General features: G+C 38.1%; 1 protein-coding gene across 4 annotated transcripts in view; it reads right to left on the minus strand.

Annotated features, from left to right (window-relative positions):
- Nucleotides 1-53: 53 nt before the first annotated feature.
- Nucleotides 54-25,810, minus strand: part of LOC127413768 (PH and SEC7 domain-containing protein 1-like) — a 50,889-nt gene continuing 25,132 nt past the window's right edge. For 2 of the 4 annotated variants that reach the window (XM_051651198.1, XM_051651197.1), the window contains exons 5-16: nt 23,781-23,966; nt 23,019-23,099; nt 22,790-22,902; nt 22,580-22,638; nt 20,784-20,873; nt 12,205-12,248; nt 7,488-7,675; nt 6,845-6,915; nt 6,564-6,721; nt 4,169-4,313; nt 3,647-3,790; nt 62-2,144 (exon numbers count right to left, since the gene is read on the minus strand). In XM_051651198.1, coding sequence (XP_051507158.1) covers nt 1,875-2,144; nt 3,647-3,790; nt 4,169-4,313; nt 6,564-6,721; nt 6,845-6,915; nt 7,488-7,675; nt 12,205-12,248; nt 20,784-20,873; nt 22,580-22,638; nt 22,790-22,902; nt 23,019-23,099; nt 23,781-23,966 — 1,549 coding nt within the window. In that variant the 3' untranslated portion in view covers nt 62-1,874. Of the gene's footprint in view, nt 2,145-3,646; nt 3,791-4,168; nt 4,314-6,563; nt 6,722-6,844; nt 6,916-7,487; nt 7,676-12,204; nt 12,249-20,783; nt 20,874-22,579; nt 22,639-22,789; nt 22,903-23,018; nt 23,100-23,780; nt 23,967-25,397; nt 25,611-25,810 lie in introns of those variants that run through there. The other 2 variants (XM_051651200.1, XM_051651199.1) reach the window with 2 other exon arrangements.

Consider the following 25,810-nt stretch of genomic DNA (forward strand, 5'->3'; position numbering starts at 1 on the left):
TAAAATTAAGCATATAGACATGTTTTAGAAAGACTAAAGAAATGCATTTTGAAAAAGCTATCCTTTCAAAACTGATTTATTTGTCTATGCCTGCAAAACATACAAACATTATAGCATTATTCTTGCCGAGCAGTAACATCATATTCACATTATATACAGCTACAATAGACAACAACCCAAACAAAAAAGCTATAGAAATGTTACAAGTACAGTAAAATCTCTGGGTGACACCAAACTACTTTGAGTGGTTGAGTGTTCCCTATAAAATCTTGTATATAAACCCTTAAGTCGATATGCTTCAGTCATAAACAAATTCTCAAGACGGATAATAAATGTTCAAAATATATAAATAGCTCTTTTCATTAAATACACCTATTACCCATAGTGCAGAGGAGCATAACACTTTTGAAGTGCCACTGGAGTTTGGGTCCCAGATCCGTATAATAATCTGTTGATAAAAAAATTCTTCGTTTTTTGTGTATTTTATTTTCTCAGTGTCTGAAATTGATCTGTATGCTGGCAGTGATAACAGTCAGTTTAGATCTTCACAACCTGGATTTGAACTGGTGTGTTTTTTTACAATACAAGTTTTACAATTTCTTGGATTCTTTGTTAATTAATGAGGTGATGATAAGCAGAATAAAAGCTTACCTTTAGTTTTCAACAAAGTAATACTTCACAGGAATCCATTGGATCATAAGGAAGTAACATTTGACTATCAGTTAGTAAAAAGGTACTAGTATTTCTGACCAAATGACACACCTTTTGAGAAAATCTCTTAATGCAATTGAGGTATTCTAGTGTATGTAGCTATACAGAACAAACCAGCTTTTAGTGCCCCCTCTGGTGGCAGAATGTGTATCGCCGCAGCACTGAATGAATCACAAATTTGAAAACGAGTGCCTGAGAATTAAATGGCTTGGCCATGATCAAATGGTTGACACAAAGATTTGCATCACGTCATTCTCAAGCTCAGTACATATTTAACATACACAATTGTCACACATTATACCAAATAATACAATGGGGTCAATTAGTGTGATCATTTTTAATGACCATTTCACATAGAGATTTGGTCATTTTGTTAGTGTGCACTGAGCAAATTAATTTGCATAATTTCAACAAGAAAAATGTCCAGTGTCATAATCACTAGTCAATCGTCATGGTATAACCAAATAAAACACATTCATATTCTCTATAATTGTACCAAACGCGTAACTGATTGTCTTCAATCATAGGCATGCTTTGAGACATGCTTTAAGAACTTAAAGGACCGTACAGACTAAATTCTCAGATTTGCCTTGAAAGCTGCATGTTTTGATTAGCCACCAATAATGAAATGGCAGTCTAAAAAGCAAAATCTACAATGCTTTAAATATATAAGGTGAACAACATATGTTCATATGATAAAGAGGTTTACTTCTCTTTTGGTTATCCCTTCCAGGGGCCACCAGAAATAAATAAAGCAACTGAAACAAAATGGCACACAAGTGCTACAATTTTAACCAACATTAAACAAGCATAATGCACAAAGATAAACTGAACAGGTCTGTGGCAAAAACAAAGACTGACAAATACCATGAGGCTGGTGCTCCTTTTCATTCGGCACAGTTGCAGATTTGGGTTTGCGGTTACTGGCCAGAAATGCATGCTTTACCAGTTCTCGGAGCCAGTGGTCATATATGGGTAAGCTATTGTGGTCATTTCTCCCAGATTCTAGCAACCCCTACCAAGCACAGTATATAATTCAAGATGACTGGAGAGGAATCAGAGTAAACTCCAGGTGTCCTGGACCGGTTACACTCTTCATTCAGCCCCTGAATAGAGATAAATAATACCTGATGGGACACGCGGCCCACTTGCTACAGGAAGTCTCATTGTTTGACAGCCTGTCTGTAGCTGTGTCTCTGAGCGTCTGAGCGCTTGCTTCTCTTGGTGCTGCTGCTGCGAGCGGCGCTGCTGCTGCTTCTGCTTGACTCTTCAGTGCTTCTGGCATGGCTGTTTTCCTGGGGTAGAGTGGGGCTGGAGTGAGCCCTCTGCAGGCCACCATCGTCAAACAAACGGGACTCAAACACCACCAGGTCTGTTTCCCCTGTTCGGATTTTAGCCCTCAGAAGCATTGCGTATGTTCCGTAGCGCGTTTTCTACAAGACAAATTAAAAAAACAATTCACCCACGAATGAAAATTCTCTTATCATTTAGTCACCCTCATGCAGTCGCAAACTCGTATGACTTTCTTCTAAGAAAGACAAAGATATTTAGAAGATTGTTTGAGGTTTTTCTGTCCATACAATGCAAGTCAATGGGGTCCAAAACTTTCAAGCTCTAAAAAGGATATAAGGGCATAGTGCATGCTTCAAGATGATGATTCTTTGAAGCAGCACGTGATTACCAGGTAATTAATCGTGGTATCATTCTATATCAATGAGACGTTGTAATTACATTTTCTAGTGTTTATCAGCCTTTTGGTGATTGTGGTACATTTGAAAAATATCCCGAAAAACTTAACCCGCGACTTTATCATTGTAACTCACGTCTGCATTTTCAAAAAACTCACCTAGGCGTGAAAACCGCGAACCTGGCAACACTGTGTACAGCACTCTGCGCATGTGTAACCGGTCCTGCTCGACTCGCTCCGAGCGGGACACCGGCATGGGAGGCGAGCGCGATAATGAGGAGGCTAAAGGCTACAGCTACAGTGTCAGTCGCAAGTGCGCCTCTTGAGGCCAGGGGAGTGAGGTTTACCCATACCACACAGCTATTATGTACCAGCTGGCTCCCGTTACACTCACCCCCCTAAACCTCACTCCCATCCGGGTCACGGCACCAGTGTCATCGGTTCTACTCGAACCGCCCCGAGTGGGATCCCCGGCCTGGGAGCCGGACACGCTAGCAAGGAGGCTATAAAAGCCATGACCTTTAGCCTCGGTCGCTAGTGGGTGTCTTAAAGCCAGGAGAGTGAGGTTTACACACTGCACAGCTATCACATACCAAGGGCTACCGTTACACTTGCATCAAGCGAGAGAAACTGTATGAATGAACCTCTCTCATGAATGTGCCATGGAGACTACGGATGTCAAAATGTATCTATTATATATATTATAGAATTTATAGTGACTAAGGACTTAAATGTTGTTTGGTTTCTCACCCAAAGCGATCATGTCACCTCAGAAGATGTAGATTAAACCACTCGAGTCATATGGATTACTTTAATGCTGCCTTTAAGTCCTTTTTGGAGCTTGAAAGTTTTGGACCCCATTGACTTGCAAGTATATGGACAAAAACCCATAATATGTTCTTTAAAATATCTTCACAAGTGTTCCGCAGAAGAAAGAAAGAAAGAAATACGAGTTTGGGATGGCATGAGGGTAAGTAAATGATGAGAACATGTTCAGTTTTGAGTGAACTATTCATTTAACTTGAGAACCGCTGTGACTTGAGTCTGTGAGCTGAACCAGATGGTCACTATAAAACTGCAGTATGCAAAAAATCTGTGTGAAGTCTCTATTAAATTCCAAAATAGCATTGTAGTCACCCGAGGGTCTCATGATTGTCATGCTTGGATTTCACATCAAAATACTTACTCAGAACTAACAAAATCACCAGGGGTTTGGGGGGGAAGGGTGTAAAATGTGAAGTTTTGTACCTCAAAGTCCAGATACTCTTCCCTTTGCTTGTACTCTTCTAGGTCCCTGCTTTTGGTTTTGCGGTCTTGAGGAGAAGAGCGCAGATCATGGAGCTCAGCAGAAATGGCTCGAAACCGTGTCTCATGAGTCTTAAGCTGTTCCTCCTGACAATACAAAGTTTGATTTAATGAGTGTTTGTAAGGAGCAGTGGGGTTGATATCAAGGTATAGCTTGTTAGCATGGCCCAGTTAACCTCAGCTGGTAGATTATCTTAACTACACCACTTGATTGCAAAAAGTGTCTTTCTCCATCTATGGTCTTTCAAAAGTAGCCATGTATTTTAATAGAATAAAAAACAACGAAAAAACATATAGTGGATTATTAGGTAGATATGTGTAGAGAATAATAAATCCTGTAACAGCCCAACAACTGCCACTGAGATTAATGGACCTGTTAACAGATTGATGGGCAGATTAACCAGCTTTCTCCAGGTTTTATAGGATATTACGAACCTGAATTAGAGAGAGGGAAATATTGGGTACCTGTGAGAGCTTGGTGCTTGAGCCTGGCAGAAGAGGGCGGTTAAACTTCTTCTGTGAGCCAATGGCTGCTGGGAAGGGAGGGGCAGAGAACATGGCTGCCACTGTGTTGATGCGGGTGATCCAGGACTGCATTTGCTCTGCATTGCTGAGAGTGAAAGGCAGGAACGGGTCAAAAACAACAGTCAGCAAAATATAAAGATTCAGAAGATGAATCAAAATATCTGAGTTTCATTAAAAAGATATGTATTTTTTCTCTCTGCTCAAAGAAGCTGTGCTCTTTATGTTTAATCCAATTAACACAGCTTGGAAAACTGAGCAATTAGCAGCCAGCTGTTTGCAGAAAAGATCCAGTGGAACAGATGGAGCAGAATGACAGAGAGAGTTCCAGTGTCTATCTGGGACAGATAGAATAGCTGAAAAGGATCCATCCTCTTGGGAGATACGTGTCGAGTCATTCATCTGAGATGAGAACACTTTGACAAGGGCGTTACCAGCCCTGCATTTAATCAACAACCAACCAGTTCATTGAGTTCACTCAGGTGTGTGTGTGTTTGTGTGTGTGTGTGTGTGTGTGTGTGTGTGTGTGTGTGTGTGTGTGTGTGTGTGTGTGTGTGTGTGTGTGAAATTGTGTATTTTTGTGCTGGCCTGTTTCCAAACCACAAAGCAGCTTCAGCTAACAAAGTCTTGCCATCAATAATACTCACTGTCAAACTTTCCTGTCAAAGTTCTGCAAAAGTTACAAAACACTCCGCATCAAAATTGTTGATGAAATTTGAATGTAGATGCAGAATCCAGAAACCTTTAAGTGAAAATATATTTTTTTAATAAGATAATTTAATTAAAGGCATAGTTCAACCAAAAATGGAAATTCTCTCATCATTTACTCACCCTTATTCCATCCCAGATGTGTATGATTTACTTTCTTCTGCAGAACACAAATTAAGATTTTTAGAAGAATATCTCAGTTCTGTAGGTCCATACAATGCAAGTGAATGGTGACCAGAACTCTGTAGGTCCAATAAACACATGAAGGCAGCATAAAAGTATCATATAACTCCAGCGGTTAAATCCACGTCTTCAGCAGCGATATGATGGGTGTGGGTGAGAAACAGATAAATATTTAAGTCCTTCTTTACTGTAAATCTACACTTTCACTTTCACATTCTGGTGTTGAAGTGACTTTCACCTTTACATTCAGCCACCTACTGTTGGGGCTGGTCAAAGGGGGAGATTTATAGTAAAAAAGGACTTAAATATTGATCTGTTTCTCAACCACACCTATTATGCTTCTGAAGACGTGGATTTAACTCTGGAGTCGTATGGATTACTTTTATGCTGCTTTTATGGCCTTTTTAGATCTTCTGATTTCTAGTCACCATTCACTTGCACTAAATGTACCAACAGAGCTGAAATATTCTTCTTAAAATCTTTGTTTGTGTTCTGCAGAAGAAACACACATCTGGGATGGCATGAGGGTGAGTAAATGATGAGAGAATTTTCATTTTTGGATGAACTATCCCTTTAAGGATGGATATAGTGTTCATATTGCTTAAATTATGTTGTTTGACTCTTTATGGATATATCTCACAGAAATGTTTGGGTCATATTTCACACAAGAAAAATAAAAGACATATTTTGCAAAAAGAAAATAAATTTTAGGGACATACAAATGTTTTCCCTCACTTTAATGCAGGAAAAAAAAAAAAAAAAAAATCTCATTATCATTACTGTGATGTGAAACAATTATCGTTCTTATTACTGTAATAAAGAAGTAAAAAACATCTTTTTTTTTTTTTTGTCAAGACACAAATCAGAATAAATTAAATTCAATACAATAAATAATAGTATGATCCTTAATTGTACTTTACAAATTTAATTGTATTTTACAAATCTACTTTTGAATAATATTATCTTGATATTATTTGAATATATAATCATTATTTTTTGGCATTAAAGTAGGCCAATAAGCATTGGGGGAAAGTAATTTAAATGTGCTCAATTGTCATGAAAATAATGCCCTCAGCACCCATAATTCCAAAAATCTTATTGGTCTTAAAAATAGACTAGAATTTTCAACACTATATATATATATATATATATATACATACACAGTATATAAGGTTCCAAAAAGAGGTTTTTCGCAGCAGTGCTACAGAAGAACCATTTTTGGGTCCCCAAAAAACTTAAGTGAAAGGTTCTTAAAAGAATAGTTTTATAGTCTAAATAACCCTTTTCCACAACAATGAACATTTTGTGCAATGAGAAGTTTCCATGGATGGTTCTTCATGGAACCATTCATGCTCATAAAGAATAATTATTTTTAAGGGTAAAAGATATCACCAGACATTTCTCAACAGATTCATCCTTATAGAACAGACAAGGTAAGGAGACTTACGGGGCCTGAAAGAGAAAGACTCTCCAGTCTGCAGTACGAAGGTAAAACACGTTGGGTCGCTTGCTGTAGTCTGCTGCTCGCATGGCTAAAGAATGATGGATTGATACTGCGTTCTTCAAGTCCTCATCAGACAGCTGCTTATCTGGATGATATTCATCCTGCAGACCAATCACAGAGGAAAGACAAATCACAATGTTCAATTAAAAGACTTACAGTAATCATCCACATAGCATGAGAAATCAGAGTGATCACTGAACAATCAGGTGGGAAAATAAATGTACCTTTTGCAGATAGAGAATCAGTCCTTTAAGGATGGCGTAGAATGTCTTCCACCCTCTTTTACCTCGTGGAGCTAAAAGAACAATAAACACTTAAACTTTCAATAGTTCAAGTTAAACATTTACAACAAGGAAAATATATTTATAAGTGACAATATTTATAAAATACACTGAAAATCAGTATTTTTGTATTGTTTTCCAGTAGACATCTCTTAACATCCTTTAAACAAGATATTTATTTGAGATGAAAAATTGTGTTCAATCATTAGAAATGTTTTCAGAGGTTTTTGTTTTTTACCCCATTTACAAATAGTTTTTTCTTGTTTTGTTTTAAACATAAACCTCACTATTTTTGCATAAAACAAGAAAAAACAATTTCCCAATGTGGTAAGAAATATCAACTTAATTCAAGATACATTCTCTCCATAAGATTACATCATACAAATGTACCTTTTTTCAGGATATTTACATATTTTTTTAAAATAGAAAACAGGATATACTGATGTTTTTGTAGTGAAAGGGAGGAATTCTTCTCTTATTTTCTATGCTCTTTATTTTCTACGCTCTAGGCTGCATTAAACAGAAATGGCCATGGACATTGTGTCAGCAACAGGATATAAAAGGCTGTATTTGAAGCATGGCATACTTTTCTTGCCATCGGGATCAGCATGAACTTTGCGCACAAGAATGCCGTTCTTGTAGACCTGAGTGCTGGACAGCTGCACGACACTGACGAGGGGGTTTCCTCCACCGCTGATCCGCTTCATGGTGTGCGACGCAGAGTCTTTCCTGCCGTCCAACTCAGAGAAAGATTTCCGTAGTTCCTCCTCATCGCTGTGGAGTACACACACAAGAGTACTATTAATAAGGGAAGTCTGCATTCTCATATAGCCACAATGTATAAAACTTGTGTCTCCAAACCGTTACCTTCAATTCACTTTTTTCCATTAAAAATACACATAGGCCTACTTATATGCAAGCATCAAGACAAAATAAACTGAAATTGAACTGCAATGCTGTGATTACTTGACATTTAACAGAAACTTCTTGCTAATTACACCGATCAGCCACAACATTAAAGGAATCGTTCACCCAAAAATGAAAATTTGCTGATAATTTGCCCACCCTCAGGCCATCCAAGATGTATCTTGTTTCTTTCTTCATCAAAACAGAATTTAAGATTTTTAGGATTTCATTTCAGGCCTCCATCTCTAAACAATGCAAGTGAATGTCCTCCATTTTTTGACGGTTCAAAATGCATATTTAGGATGCATCAAAATAATCCACACGACTCCAGTCAACAAATAAAGTTCTTCTGAACGCAAACGATTGATAATTTTGAGAAACAAAACAATACTTATATACTTTTTAACTACAAATGTTCGCTTCCGTACATCTCTGTGATGCACGCTCATGAGAAGGAAGACGTAAGCTCATTGGTAAGGTCACGCATCACGTGGAGGTGGAGGCAGGAAGCGCGTCATTGTTTACAAGACAAACTTGCACAGACCACAGACCAAGAGGAGTGCTGTGCAAAGGTTTAAATGTCTTTGCTGTAGATTTGTATTTGTATAAGTGTATTGTTCAAAATGGTCATTTGGCGTGTGTATCCTGGATGCTTCAACCTTCAGAAACCCCAAAGAAAATGCACGGCGGTAAAAATATAAACTTTTCATCGATTGCTTATACATGATCATGAGCGACTGAAGCTCTGGCTTATAACCTGAACCTGGAAATCAGTTCACCCCTACATTCTCTCAAATATTGGAGGGTGTGCAGTGAACATTTTAACCCTGAGGATTTCAGACCATCGAAAGAAACAAAGGGTCGAAATCTGAATTCATTGGCTGTGCCCGTGCTGTTTTTCCAGCAAACTCAGGTATGTGTGAAAACTTTGTCACTGTCACGCCTCCCTCAGCACTCCACTCCTCATCACCCGATTTCTAATTCACCACACCTGCACTCAATTCACCTGCTCATCACTGCCTGCATAAATAAGTTTGTGAAGCTTCTCTTCTGTGATATCACCTGTTCACTGTTTAAACCCTGTAAATCCTGTGAATCTCAGTAAATGCTCTTGCACTTGGTTTCACTAACTACAACTTGTGTGGCTTGAATTCCTGACAGTCATATAGCCTATATATTTCTGCTAAAGAAAAAGCATTGCTTCGAAATAAAGGATGGTTATTTACTGCAGTAATGTTTTTTTTTATTATTATTTGGAAATTATTTTTTATTTTTATTTTATTGTTTTGAAATTGTTTTGGACTGTTTTGGTTTGTGAATGCCGCTTGGTCTGTGGTCTGTGCAAGTTTCTCTTGTAAACAATGACGCGCTTCCTGCCTCCACCTCCGCGTGACCTTACTTACGTCTTCCCTCTCATGAGCGCACGTCACAGGGATATATGGAAGTGAACATTTGTAGTTAAAAAATGTATAAGTATTGTTTTGTTTCTCAAAATAATCAGTAGTTTGCATTCAGAAGAACTTTATTTGTCGACTGGAGTCATGTGGATTATTTTGATGCACCCTAAATATGCATTTTGAACCGTCAAAAAATGGAGGACATTCACTTGCATTGTTTAGAGGAGGAGGCCTGAAATGAAATCCTAAAAATCTTAAATTCTGTTTTGATGAAGAAAGAAACTCAGATACATCTTGGATGGCCTGAGGGTGAGTAAATTATCAGCAAATTTTCATTTTTGGGTGAACTATTCCTTTAAAACCACTGGCCTAATATTGTGTAGGTCCCCCTTGTGCCGCCAAAACAGCGCCAACCCGCATCTCAGAATACAATTCTGAGATGTTATTCTTCTCACTACAATTGTACAGAGTGGTTATCTGAGTTACCGTAGACTTTGTCAGTTCAAACCAGTTTGGCCATTCTCTGTTGACCTCTCTCATCAACAAGGCATTTCCGTCCACAGAACTGCCGCTCATTGGATGTTTTTAGTTTTTGGCACCATTCTGAGTAAATTCTAGAGACTGTTGTGCGAGAAAATCCCAGGAGATCAGCAGTTACAGAAATACTCAAACCAGATGATTGTTGGTGCCAGATGGGCTGGTTTGAGTATTTCTGTACAATTGTGGTAAGAAGAATAACATCTCAGAATGCTATTCTGAGATGCGGGTTGGCGCTGTTTTGGCAGCACAAAGGGAACCAACACAATATTAGGCAGGTGGTTTTAATTTTGTGACTGATCGGTGTATGGGGCATGCTTAAAAAAAACAGTGCTCAAACAAATCTGTTATCTCTTTCAGTTTACTTGATCAGCCCTGCTTGGAGATGAATCGGAAACCTTTATCTCTGCCCTAATCTTAAACATGTGGCTACTATCATCAAGTAGCTATCAAACCCAGTACTTTTGTGATATTACAGAAGTATTTGATTAAAGGTGAAGTGTATTTAATTTTTTATTTTTTTTCAGTGTTAAAATACTTCCCCCTATTCGGCTAAATTAATATGCAGAGACAACTCTAAGTAAGCCATCTGTTGATTGATTCCCCTGAAAAGTCTAAACACTGTAGCACTATCAAAACATTGCTCTGTTTGTTTAAGCATCCCAACCAGCCTGACACCCGAGTCTGCTTGAAAACGTGGTTTGAAATGAAAGTACAGTACATCACGGAAGTGAATTACTATTTATGAAGTATAATTTGCATATTTGCATGCTCCCTGTCACACTTATTATAGTGTAATGCATTTCTCAAAACTGCTTTTCTCTGAATACATTTTCTTCAGAGAGAAACTCATATTCGTTATATCTCTTGAAATGCATTCACTGTTTTAATGAATAAAACAGTAAAGCGAAGGGCCTGGGTAGCTCTGCAAGTAAAGACGCTGACTACCACACCTGGAGTCACAAGTTTGAGTCACTACGAGTCACTATGCCACCACGAGGACCTAGAGCGCATTGGGAACTGGGCATGCCAAATTGGGGAGAAAATAAAAATACAAATAAAAAATGAATTAATTAAAAATTAAAAACAAAACAGCAAAGCTAGAAAATTAATAAAATTTTTAAACTGGCATCATCTTTTGCTCAGTTGTTACCTACAGTAGTTACAGTGGTAAACAGCTGCCGCTAGTACTCACGATGGTACTCACTTTGATGACAAGCAAAGTACAATATGAAAAGATACAAGTGGGGACAATCGACCTCAGATTTGGATCAAGCAATCATTAAGCCTTAAAAGTCAGTGATGGGGTCTTAAAACACAATCACCAGTATGTACACATCTCCAGCTGAGTGACAGCTGTGCAGGGAGTGCAGTCAAAACACCCTGGAAAGTGCCAGAGGCTTGGACCGTTAAACATTCCTCACTAACTGCTACAGTACAGCACATAGCCTTTGCCTTCACATGATAATGCTCTCATCTGTTGCTTAGTAACTGCTGGCCTCCACACTGGTAACCAAGAGAGCCAGCAGAGAAGATGGAGCACCATGTGGGAGAGAGAGAAAGCACGAGAGAGGGGGAGAAAGAGCAAGAACATAAAAAATAGTGACTGACGTGCATTGATTCATACAGTGAATTATGGCCTTTAGCTGAGAATCACACAATGCTAAATAAATGAACGTGCAATGAGGTGAATCAAACTCAGAAATGGATGGAAAGAGATCTGAAGGGAGAGCGTGGGGACGCTGGGATGGTTGAAGATGAAAGAACTGCTGGTGATTGAAAGAGAATAAAATAATCTCTCGTTCTTTTCTCATTCATACATAAACAAGGCTACTGTAGAAATATATATACAGCATTTGAGTTATTGTGTGTGTGAGAGTGAGAAAGAACAAGGGTGTGTTTAAGTCCGTGCATTAGCCAAATTATGAAGAGGCAACTTGCCGTAACTATGGCAACAAATTTTGGAAAGCGCAAGACATCAAAAGGCTTCAGCCAGGTCATAAACACACTTTTTAGATGCTTTAGAGGCCCTTTCTGCATCTAAAGCAATTTAATGACTTTAATGACATTTTAAAGGATAGTTCACCCAAAAATTAAAATTCTTCATTCATCAAAAGTCAATATTTATTTACCCTCATGTTGTTCCAAACCCATATGAAATTTTTTCTTTAGTGGAACACAAAAGGAGATGTTAAGCAGAATGGAAGGGACTGACAGCCTCAGTCACTATCCACTTTCGTGTTTTTTTCCCCATAAAGTGAAAGTGAATGGTAAATGAGATTAATGGAAGAAAGTCATCTGGGTTTGGAACTAAATGAGTGGGAGTAAATTATGACAGAATTTTCATTTTTGGCTGATATATCCCTTTCAATCAATAACGAAACATATTCAGAGGCATCTAAACAATCTAAAATCATTTGGATGATATTGCATTGAAGATGCATTGCAAAGGATCTGACTTACATTGTCCACTGCAGTTTTTCATTTTTGATAGAGTTGTAAAGAGCCTGTTAAAAAAGGAAAAGAAACACCATTAATAACAAAAACCCATCAATATTCACTCTGTGAGTATGTGTGTGTGTGCACTCAAACATCCCACTGATGTCACTAAAAATAGCACCTGAAAGTTAACAATTACCATGAACAAGGTATTGCAGACCACAGTATTGTGACTCTAATCTTATGGATAAAAACTCAAACAATCTTAGATGCAGAAGGAACCATTTGCCCATCAACTCTTCTTCACTCTCTGATTGTTTTATCTTTCCATCTAAATTATCATGGGCAAATCATGTAATTCACCTGTAATTTCCCGAAAACGTTACCTTTTCTTTTTTTTTGCGGGTTTGTGGGTGATTCTGGCCATCTTGCACTTTGCCCAGCAGATCGGGGAAGGCTAGGGGCTTTAAGGAGCGAGAGCGGGGGGCTTTGGTGTAACGGAATGGGTCCATCACACTGAAATCCCGTCCACATCGCACCGAGCACAGGGAACGAGAACGGAGACGGCCGGCAGAGTGAATACTGTTTACACCGATCATGATTTTATTAGCTAAGCGGTACAGCGGCTTTTAAGAAATCCACAGATGAGGAAACGAAAAAATTAGAAGTTTAAAAATATAGTCTAAATTCATACAGAGTTTTATAGGGATCCACAGAAGTAATGACTGAAGATTAAACTGATGGAACACAAATTCTCTTAAAAGAAGCTCCACGTGTGTGTACTCCAAGTGGAGTAAAAACTCCAAGACAGACAGGTAGAAAAGATGAGTTCAAAGACCATGTCAAATGACACAGTGGCAGATCCGAAGTCTTTGGCAGTGGTGAAGCTCTTAAGGAGAACCTTGAGAGTGTCACATGGGCATCAGGCCTTCAACTCTTGCATTATGTATCCATTCCTATTCATTATGCATGCAAAAACATTCCACCAGGGCCATTTTGCATAAAACTTTCTGCTTTGAGTAAGTCGCCAAAGATGATCAAGGAAGATCTGCAGGATCTGCTGCCAACATCCAGTTGTTTCCTTGTAGTCATCCTTGGGTTGATCACACCTACACGCATTCACCAACGCATGCTGACATATTCGCAGGTGTGTTGCAGATGGCTCACGAGGACTGAGACGATGGTGGAAGATAATTTGAGAGAAGAGCGCAGATGGAGAAATATGGACATCGCTGAAGCTCATGTAGGGAACAGACTGAAAGGGTTTGACTTCCGCCCACTCTCAAACTGGCATCCCAAAATTTTCAGCAACTGTGATGTCACCAGATGTCCCCCTCTGGGACAGAAAAATAGACATCAGATGTGTGAGAGACAGAGGGACAAAGAGACAGAAAGAGAGAAGTGCAGACAATTCGCAAAAAAACAAGATAATCCTGTTGCTTTGTGCTGTTTTCTCTATTCCACGCTAAAACGTTGAATGTATTAGAAGTTGTCCATAATTCTCTTTCATCTATCCCTTCCTCTTTGTGCCTGTATCCTCACACCCCGTTATCCAATTTGATGAATCTTTCACACCTTTGTGTGTGACTGCCCTCTTTGCATCTATTTTTTGCTTCCACAAAACATAGCTTTGTTGCACAGCTGAAGGAACAACTGAGGTTTGGCGTCGGAGCCCTTGTTCTGTGCTCCCCTTCTTCTTCAGTTCAAAGTGTTATGCCTCCTCCGTGATGCAGATAAAAAAAAATGGGCTGTGCGGTGAGAATGAGATCTTGGAAGGGAGGAGAGCTCGCCCTCCCTTCTCGTTCTTGCATTCACAATCTCGTCTGATCTCTTTCACTGTCTCTCTCTCTCTCTCTCTCACTCATTCTCCTTCTTAATTGTACCCTTCTCTCATCATGACTGACAAGTCACGGCACTTGAATATTTGCTGATCCCAACTTCCGGTGAATATCAATCAATTTTCAGGGCTCTCAAACATGCAAATTCTCACAAGCATTATGCATTACTGACACACACTCTCATTTTTGGTTCACAGACTTTAAAATAGGTTTGTTGAACATGCAATACATTCATAATCAGCCTGTTAAGTATTAAGTAATAAATTATTATCAAATTTAAGTTCATCAACAGTATTATCACATTCCACAAATCACAGTCCAATTACTTTGTTTTAAAGCATTAGTGGAACAAATCCCACGTCTTTTGTTGTGAGAACTATTAGATATGTTAGATAAACGGTTTTTTGTAAGACTTTACAAAAAGGTTCTGTTTGTTAACATTAGTAAATGCATAAGGTATAATGAACTAACAATGGACAATATATTTTTACAGAATTTATTAATCTTGGTTAATGGTAATTTATAAAAATAGAATGGTTAATTGTGAGTTCATGTTAGTTCAGGATGCATTAACTAACATTAATAAATACAACTTTTTTTTTTCTCACCTTTTTCTCTCCAATTTGGAATGCCCAGTTCTCAATGCACTCTAAGTCCTTGTGGTGGTGTAGTGACTCGCCTCACTCTGGGTGGCGGAGGACAAATCTCAGTTGCCGCCTCAGAAACAGTCAATTCGCGCATCTTATCACATGGCTTGTTGAGCGCGTTACGCGGAGACATAGCGCGTGTGGAGGCTTCACGCTATTCTCCGCAGCATTCACGCACAACTCACCACATGCCCCACCGAGAGTGAACCACATTATAGCGACCACGAGGAGGTTACTCCATGTGACTCTACCCTCCCTAGCAACCAGGCCAATTTGGCTGCTTAGGAGACCTGGCTGGAGTCACTCAGCACGCCCTGGATTCAAACTCGCAACTCCAGGGGTGGTAGTCAGCGTCTTTACACGCTGAGCTACCCAGGCCCCCAATAAATACAACTTTTATTAAAAAACAATATGGAAGATGCCAAGATGAATAACTGCTATAAAAGTATGGTGTTAGTTCATATTAAAAAATGTATTTATAAAATGTTAATGAATATAACCTTATTGTAAAGTGTTACCCTATTATTTAACATACAATTAGTTTATAGCATGAAAATATATATGTTATACTTATTTAATGTTAATTACCACAAAATAACAAAATCACAGTAAAAGGATTTTAAATTGTATTTCCTAAATACTATTTAGACATATCCCAAACTTTGGTAACAGGGTTGAAAAATTGCAAACCTCGTATATAAAATGAACATAAACAGCTTATTATATGTTTAACTTCTTGAGGTTGACTGAGCTTTTGCTGTAAAAGAAAAGAAAAAAAAATCACTTCGAGTATCAGTCCCTATTTTGTACCTTATCTTATCAACAGAGAATACTTCAAAACAGCACACTGCCCTGAGGTGAGCAGAAGGAGGTTTTATCAGCTCATGTTAGAACACAAGAAGGACTTGATCTGTCCATCAAACCAGACATAGAAGCCAGTAGTTCAGATTGCACAGGCACCTGGGATATCCCACAATAAAGCCTGAATCAAACGGACTGGATACAAACACAGCCAAACACAGCTTGGAAATGGAATACATCCATGAGCAAAGGCAGCTACAATATACAGTAAATGGTGAATGAAGGACAGTAATGAAGGAGTTGAAGCTGTTACATTATTTATTTAAAAAAAGTACCAGTCCAGAGTGCTAATTGGTGAAATAGTCTCTGACATGTAAATAATAACAGAATGTTATTATATGGGTGCCTGGCAGTGCTATATGCAGTAAAAAAAAAAAAAAATAGTTTTGTGTCATATCTTTTACTATAATGTAAACTACAGTGTACTGTATAAGGATAGTTCCGATCCTGTATGCCTATTGGTCAATACAACATTGCCGCCATTATTATTTTAAGGTACCAGAGGCCAGACTATATTGTAAATGCAGTCACAGCTAAAAAGTGTTGTTAAGCAACCAACTCCTTCAGCCCTGACAATATTCATAATATAGCACAGTCTTGAGTACCTTATTGCTTTTATTCTATTTAACTATCCATTTTAACAGATCCTTTTCATATTTCCGAGTTTGGAACACAGAAGTAAAATATAGCGGGGTAAACTACTACGGAGGTACATGGTAGACCAAATATTATTTTTGCATTCCTCACTAAACAACATTTCAAACACAACTTCATAAAACTTCTTTTTTTCTGTACAGCATATATAATAACTGTCTGGTTTGGTTCAGCTACGAAATCAGACATCAGAAGACTACAAAGGACAATCCGGACTGCTGAGAGGATTATTGGTTGCCCCCTGCCCCCCCTTCAAGAACTATACACTTCCAGAGTGAGGAAAAAGGCTGGAAAAATCACTCTGGACTCCACTCACCCTGCCCATTACCTTTTTGAACTGTTGCCTTCTGGCCGACGCTTCAGAGCTCTGAGCACCAGAACCGTCAGGCACAGGAACAATTTTTTCCCTCAGGCTATCCATCTCATGAACAGTTAAATTGCCCCATTGAGCAATAACTATGTGCAATACACAGTTTAGTCATTTTTTATATTTATCCAACACATCCAACCTCTTCTGCAATTTCATTCCTCTGGAAAAAAACAAACAAAAAACATTTGCACTGTACATAACAGATTTGTATTTGCACTGTACATAACAGATAACAGATTTGTATTAGATTGTGCTACGTATGTTTATGTGTGCATGTATGTATGTGTGTGTCTGTACGTATGTGTATAACTATTTTGTATTTTTATCTATGTCTTGCTGCAGTTTTTGTATTGTTGTACACTGGAAGCTTCTGTCACCAAGACAAATTTCTTGTATGTGCAAGCATACTTGGCAATAAAGCTGATTCTGATTCTGATAAAAAAAAAATAGATTTGTGTTGCTAAATTAAGGCAAAAATGTGTGAACAAAGTCTATGAAAAGGGTCCATAAATAATATAGTAACATTTACTGTGTACTGCATATCACTGCACAGCACCCATAGAATAATGTTATGTAATTATTTCCATGTAAGGAACTATATCCTCAATTTTCTAATAAAATCAAATTTTGATGGAAATTTGTGTGCTTAATATTTCACTATACGGTAACAATTTAATAAAAGCAATAAGGCACTCGAGGCTGTGCTATATTGTGAATACAGTCAGTTCTGAAGAGGTTGCAGGCAATTTAGTCATGACTACATTCACAATATAGCATGGCCTCTCATACCTCATTGCTTAATTAAAATTTTGTTCAGAGACTCCTGGTGAAGATCAATACGTTTACACAGATTCTGTAAAAAAAGTGTTACTGATTATGATGCCAATGCCAAACAGCATTTCACAGTTCTGCGCTGTAAGAGGTGTAGTGACCAGTGGGAGGAACATAATACAGTTTGCAGTGATGCATATGCACATACTCATTAATCTCAACCTGGGAGATAAAAAGGAATTATGTTGCTCACACAATTGAATGAAAAAAAAAAAAAAAAAAAAAAAACAGGAAATTAATTTGCAAATTGAAAGACAGGAAACAAGAGAGAGAGAGACAGAGAGTGAGCAATTTGTAACACATTTATGATAATACCATGACAAACCCTCATTTCAGTGGGAAGCTGTGTGGCAGCCAAATACCCATCTGTCCTCCCTGCCACCCTGCTGTTGCTGGCATAAAGACAAGCTTCACACAGGTTTTTCATCTCCCTTAACATTCATGAACCACACAAGCACTGAGAGCCTAACCTGTTGGCTCCCAGATATCTCTCAGCTGCCATCTCTCTCTCTCTCTCTCTCTGCTATATTTAATCCCAAAACCTGTTGTTATTTTGGGCAGAAAGAGGGAAGATGATGAAAAAGAAGGCTAAAAGAACCAAAATATGGGAAGGGATATCTGAACAACTCATGACAGCATGTAAAAAAACTCTTTCAGTGAAACATAAAAGGTTTTTGGAGATTATCCTGGCCACTCTATTCTATTTAATGAAAGGGAAAAAGCTCCAACATGCCAGAAAAAAAGCACCATAAAAGTATTCAAAAAATAGTCCAAACAACTTGAGCGCCGTGTATTCTACACTACGTGGACAAAAGTTTGTGGACATAATATGTGCTTGATGAACATTTAGTTTCAAAACCATAAGCATCAATTCTCCCTTTGCCGCAATAACAGTTTCCATTTTTCTGAGAATCCTTTCCACTAAACTCTATAAAGTAACATGGCAGCAGGACTTTGCTCTCATTCAGACAACTGGCAACACTTGTACTCCATTTAGAGCTTTAGGTTATTTTTCAGTTCCTCACACAAACCTGTCACATGACTTCAGAGGACTTAGAATGACTTATAAAAGTCATGTGGAATCCATTTGTGATACTTTTATGGTGGTTTCTTGTCATTATGGAACTTGACAGACCCAGTCATTTTCTCTTTCTTTATATGGCAAAGAGTCGCCAAGATATTCTTAAAAAATTAAACTTTTGTTTTCCACAGAAGACAGAAAGTTAAACCAGTTCAGAGCAACATGAGCGTGAGTAAATAATAATAGAGTTTTCGTTTTTGGGTGAACTATTAATGATATCAACGCTTCATTCTCAGTCTTTTACTCAGCAACTGCATGGCCCTCACACACTCACACAGTGGTAGGAGGAGAGAAAAAGAACTAAGAAGCTGAGACTAAGAAAGAAGAAGGATGCCATTTGTCAGAAAAAGGCTGAGACAGAGAGGATTATATAGATATGGAAATAACCTAGAAAGACAGAGGCTAAGTACAGTTCTGCAGATTTATTGCAGAGTCTAAGGTGTAACAAAGAGCAAGATGGCATATAATTAAATAGCTAGAGAGAGAGAGAGAGAGAGAGAGAGAGAGAGAGAGAGAGAGAGAGAGGGAAGGGGAGGTGATGGAATAGAGCAAGGCACAGAGTGATAGGGCAGAGGAGAGAACGAGGGATGAGGGACACAGAAAGGGAAAGAGAGAGATGGCCAGAGGAGAGAGAGAGAGAGAGAGAGAGAGAGAGAGAGAGAGAGAGAGAGGCAGAGTGGGAGGACCAAATGCTTGAAAGGCTCTATGTGATTGTAAAGCACATATCAGCAGAGTGGTTCAGGTGCGGTCATCATGTGGCTATTATTCTTGTGCAGTGTGCCCTGTAATCCTAGAGGAGGGAATAAAATAGATAAAGCCAGAGCACCAGCACACTGGAACAGGGCAAGTTCACTGACTTTAGCTGCTACTGGAATCCCCTTAATTACTGATTTTAGTTGAACTGTGTTGCTTCGGAGGTGAACACCACAGTGACAATAAATCATTAAATACAGGCACAGCGTGCATTTAGTGCAATATTATGATGGGATTGTGATGCTATGGTCTGTGATAAAGATTCTACCACAACTTAAATGTACAAGAGGGCATTTCTCCAAACATATCTACAATATAAAATGTATTTCTATTCTCTTACTATATTTCAAATGTATCGTATTCAATTGTATTATTTTGGACTGAATTTATTGTTATTTCCCATTCTGTGATTTATGTCTAATGCTGTAATGCCTCAATTTCTCCTTGGGGATTATTAATCCTATCCTATCCTATCCTGACCTGTCCTGTCCTGTCCCACCCCATCCCACCCCATCCCATCCTATCCTATGCTGTCCTGTCCTATCCTATCCTATCCTACCTTATCCAATCATGTTTTATCCTGTATTATCCTATCCTGTCCTTTCCTGTCCCAACCCTGTCCTTTCCTATCCCATCCTATGCTGTCCTGTCCTGTCCTACCCTATCCAATCCAGTCCAATTCTATCCTGTCTTATCCTATCTTGTCCTGTCCTATCCTATCCCATCCTATGCTGTCCTGTCCTACCCTATCCAAACCAACCCAGTCCAATTCTATCCTGTCTTATCCTATCCTATCCTGTCCTGTCCAGTCCTATCCTATCCTGTATTAACCTATCCTATGCTGTCCTGTCCTATCCTACCCTATCCAATCCAATCCTATCATATCCTATACTGTCCTGTCCTGTCCTATCCTATCCTACTCTATCCTATCCTGTATTATCCTATCCTATCACATCCTGTCCTGTCCTGTCCTATTCAATTCTATTCTGCTACAGGACCCAGATTTTACATTGAATATCAAGTGGCAACCCAACACAGTACTAAACTTGTTTATTGTACAAAAGTAAACAATAACGTCCCTTGAAATTTTTTATTATTATTATTTACTTTTAAGACAATAATTTACCGCACAAAGCACATTGTGGATGATACAGTATATACCATGTTTATCCTGCAAGTGATCCCTTATTTAATGTTGTCTGGGTCAAATTTCCTTTTACTTTGCATCACTATGTCCATGTTGGCATTTGGCATCTGCCTGGCTAGCTTCTACATGTGACAGGTGAATATATGTGAAAATTCATAGACTTTGATTGGACACAGGCTTTGACGTCAACAACAAAAGATGGGAAGTGCTTATTCCACCCTTTTATAAGTTGATAAGCCCATTCATTTTTGTTATCCCAAATATCATTATTTGGATTTACCAATGATTTTCCATTTTATTCATGACTATATTAGAGCAGACCTGCGACCCTAAAGTTGAAAAACACTGCTTTAGATATGAATGGATGGATTGAGACCCACACAGGCTGTCTGTGTGTAAATGCCTTAAAAACTCTACAAACCTTGAGAAGATCTTTCGGGAAGTTTTGGCCATCATTCAACCCCTCCAGGTTATTAATGAACTGTGTGCAGGACATCCTCTTTCCTATGTTCTGAGGAATAAAAAGATGACAGCATGAAAATTCACTGTCAGCTGATGCACTGACCTATTTCATAGTCTCTGTGCACATAACAACAATTACAAAACCAATTGCACAGTGGGCAGTAAAGGTCTTATTCTGTGCAAAAAATAATGGTCCTTCCCCTGAGAAAAGTTCTTACAATGAAATTTATGGATACATTTCTTATATGGATACATTTTTATTTCTAACTGTAAAACTGGCACTCCTCCTCATACCCTCAGGGTGGTGAGCAGCTCAGGGATATATATATATATATATATATATATATATATATATATATATATATATATATATATATACACACACACACAGGCGGCCAAAAGTTTGGAATAATGTACAGATTTTGCTGTTTTGGAAGGAAATTAGTACTTCACCAAAAGTGGCATTCACCAAAGTGGCATTCAACTTAACACAAATATAGTCAGCACATTTCTGATGTAAAAAACAGCACCATCACTATTTGAAAAAAGTCATTTTGATCAAATCTAGACAGGCCCCATTTCCAGCAGCCATCACTCCAACACCTTTTCCTTGAGTAATCATGCTAAATTGCTAATTTGGTACTAGAAAATCACTTGCCATTATATCAAATACAGTTGAAAGCTATTTGGTTCGTTAAATGAAGCTTAACATTGTCTTTGTGTTTGTGTTTGAGTTGCCACAGTATGCAATAGACTGGCATGTCTTAAGTTCAACATTAGGTCAAAAATGGCAAAAAAGATGATCATCAGTCAATCATTGTTTTGAGGAATGAAGGCTATACAATGCTTGAAACTGCCAAAAAACTGAAGATTTCATACAAAGGTGTACACTACAGTCTTCAAAGACAAAGGACAACTGGCTCTAACAAGGACAGAAAGAGATGTGGAAGGCCAGATGTACAACTAAACAAGAGGATAAGTACATCAGAGTCTCTAGTTTGAGATATAGACACCTCACATGTCCTCAGCTGACAGCTTCATTGAATTCTACCCGCTCAACACCAGTTTCATGTACAACAGTAAAGAGAAGACTCAAAAGTGCAGGCCTTATGGGAAGAATTGCAAAGAAAAAGCCACTTTTTTAACAGAAAAACAAAAATAAAAGGTTAGAGTGGGCAAAGAAACACAGACATCGGAACAACAGATAATTGGAAAAGAGTGTTATGGATCTTAACCCCCTTGAGCTTATGCGGGATCCGCTAGACTGTAAGGTGCGTGAGAAGTGCCCGACAAGACAGCCACATCTATGGCAAGTGCTACAGGAAGCGTGGGGTGAAATGTCACCTGAGTATCTGGACAAACTGACAGCTAGAATGCCAAGGATCTGCAAAGCTGTCATTGCTGCACGTGGAGTATTTTTTGATGAGAACTCTTTGAAGTAGCTTAAGAAGCTCTGAAATTTTTTTCAAAGTGTAATAGTAATTTTTCACTTTATTAATGTCCTGACTATACATTGTGATCAGTTGAATGCCACTTTGGTGAATAAAAGTAACAATTTCTTTCCATAAGAGCAAAATCTGTACATTATTCCAAACTTTTGGCTGCCAATGTGTATGTATATATGTATGTATATATATATATATATATATATATATATATATATATATATATATATATATATATATATATATATATTGTGTATTTGTATTATGTATTTATGCCAGATCAAATGCACAGTACATTTCCCACACTCACATGACCATGCAAATCAGTGTTGAGCAGCATCACGGCACAAGTCAATGTGTGAACACTGTCTGAAACAGAGACACAGAACTCCAGTTAGTTCACACCAAAACAGAGCAAGAGCACCATCTAGTGTTACTAATTTAAATACACTTCAGGTGCAAAACAAATGCACATTTATTCACAGACTTTTCTGGTACTGGTAGTGTATGTATGGATTACCTTCATTTGGTATCGTGTTTGGGTTGCACTGGAGGTATCTTCTAGAGAAATGGGACAGTACTCTCTCCCTCTCCTGTGTCTCACCCATTAGGGCAAACTCTCTCAAAAACACTCTGAGAGACAAAAAAGTGAAAAAAAGAAAATATGTAGGCCATGAGAACTGAGGGCAAATATTTACATAACTAAAAATGTTTGATTAGAACTCGTTTTGGGCTCTCCAAGTTCTCACCTCAGCGCCTGATCCACTGTCATCCCTGAGAGGTTGAAATAACTCAGATACTCCTCTGCTACCATGCGACTGAAATCATTGCTACACAAGTACATTGAAAATTAAAAAGCATTAGAAACAGAGGCTTTTGGTAATCAAATACTGATCAGTGGGGTTCAAATGTCTGAGATTTTATGAAAATCTGGGATTCAAAATCTAATTTGAAAGTACTGTATTTAGGATTTTGAAAATGAAAGAAGTAAAATGAATAATAAATATATAAAAATTTTTAGTATATCTAAATTATAATCACATATAATTATCACATATATTATAATCACTTATTATAATCATATATAATAAAAGCCAAAATGCCACACTGTCATACTGCCATAATGTTAACACACTTGTACAAAAGTTCTGATTTTCTTGCTTCTATTGAAATATTCAATATGTTCTTTAGAACATTCTAAAATCATGCTGGCATATCATGGATCATCAGGTTATGTGCAAACTTGAGTTCATGCAAGCTCGAATGCATGCTGTAATTAAAGCAAAGATGTGGCATACCAATTGCTAAGAATGAAAACCTGCATTAAATCAGAACAATGCAGTAGCATTTTTACAAGAGCAATCATATACTTTACTTCTGTGTTTACTATTATCCAAAAGAAGTAGAGAACTTGGCACCACAGGGCTCAAACAAACAAAGAGCAACGAACCAAAATGAATGTAAACTGAAGAAGATTCTGAATATTTATTAATGATTAAAATGATCCTCACTTCTTGCTCAGGTGTCGTGCCACGTCTGACTTTTTAAATCCATCGAGACTGTACAAGCGTTTGGCCAGCCGTTTAGCAGCCTGGAGGTCAGCTTTATTGCCATTGGCCAGAGTTTCAGTGCTACCCAAAGCCAGTCGTTCAGCCACATCTGGATCAGACTCAGCCACAGGCCGTGATGGCCTCTCTCTGGAAGAAAAGTACAGTATGACAACTAAATGAAATGTGACTATGGAATTTGCTGTTAAGGTCTGAAAAAAAGCATGTGTGTCAATAAAAAGCTCCTGTTACTACTTGTTATTTCTAGCGACACAAATGTATCCATACTGAATACTGAATGAGTATGAATACTGACTGTTTGTCAAACCAGTCAAATCATGAGGTTAAATTTGTTTACCTGCCATCTCTCATCTCTTAGTCTGATAGTCATGAGTGCTGGGAATTGCCACAGACCTCCTGATTCGATATTACAACAATATTTTCAAGCCGATTCAATATGTATTGCAATTTTTTAAGTATTGCGATTTAATGTTTTTATATATTTAATTGTGTTAGCTCCTTTTTCTCAGGAAGAAATGTCTACTGAAGAACTGTTGTGTCTGAAATGACTTTTGTTTCACCCTGTAATACAGAATTCGCAGGTAGGAATGTGTAAAACTACCAATTTAAAACTACTAATCGACCAGTCTGTACATTGTCTATTGAGCTATTAGTTGACTAGTCAATGTTAAGGAACCCATGTATAATTAGGTTGCATTATATGTCCACGTTACCCAATCAGATGTGGTTCATAAGGAAACATGGATGCAAATACAGCTATTTAACAGCAAAACTAACAGATATTCAACTATTAAATAGGCTAAATAACTATAACCTCTTATCCCACAAAACTACTAAAGTAAAAAAAAAAAAAATTACGAAACACAAAAATCTCCAATACAGAGCGGCACAAAAAACACTTATGCGCATCCCAGACGCTGAATGACGCGCTTCAATGCGCTTTTGCGCATCCGGACGCTAACGACACGCTTCAAGTAACTGGAGCACTTGAAGTCACATGGCGATCGGCTCCGCATTCAGAAGTGCACACAGCTGTTGTAAATATTGCGTGGGCGTGACATATTGTTCACAGCATTCAAAAGTTTGATACGACATTATACAGCGAAACTATTTGTAAAAGCAGTGTCAGACTGAATCTGTAGCATGATTCCTGACAAATAGAAATAAGTATTTCCTAGACGTTAATCACTAAAACATGATGCATGGAAAAGTGTTGTAATGCAGTAAAACACCTTTGCCGCTCTGTGTATTATACAGAGGGACAAATTAAAACCTAAAGCAAATAATACATAACTTGTCATACATGGGTCATATGTACACACTGCATGTGTACACAAACATCAAGGACATCAGCTTGTATTCATATTACCATAGCAAGACGAAAGAAAGAAGTAAGTATGACTTGTCTCATTAGTTACAAATATTACATGTACACATTTCATTCAGTCTGGAATACTGTAAACAACTAGAGTGTAAACTTAAAGCCTAACTTTAACATTCTAATTCTGACAAAACAAAAGCTGCCCTCTCAAAAAGGGATTAAAAAGCATACTACTCTACCTCAGTGACCCAACTCTGCCTTTAAACCACCACATTCCAAAGTTAGTTAGATGTATGTAAGAGCACCAAAAAGCTCCTGCCATAGATCACCCCTCCGTACTATCTGCCTGCTGTTCATTCCGAAGTTCTCCATTTCCAAACTCCTCCAACCGGATAGTTCACAAATAAGGCAGGGGAGGAGACTTGAAGACTGAACATTATGGCAGACTGTTTATTCTTCAAACAATGGACAGATAGAACCATGAAGAACAAACCAGGAAGACAAATAAAGATCTTTTCCGGCTAGGATGTTGAAAGTGCTACTACAAAGTGACAGTGAATAACAAACACACCTTTGCATAATCATTGTTGAATGGCATATTTAGACACATTTGCCTGAACAGCTTAAATTAAGCTATGCACAGTAATTATAA

This window comes from Myxocyprinus asiaticus, chromosome 23, assembly GCF_019703515.2.
Source record: "Myxocyprinus asiaticus isolate MX2 ecotype Aquarium Trade chromosome 23, UBuf_Myxa_2, whole genome shotgun sequence".
In the NCBI taxonomy this organism is placed as follows: Eukaryota; Metazoa; Chordata; class Actinopteri; order Cypriniformes; family Catostomidae; genus Myxocyprinus; species Myxocyprinus asiaticus.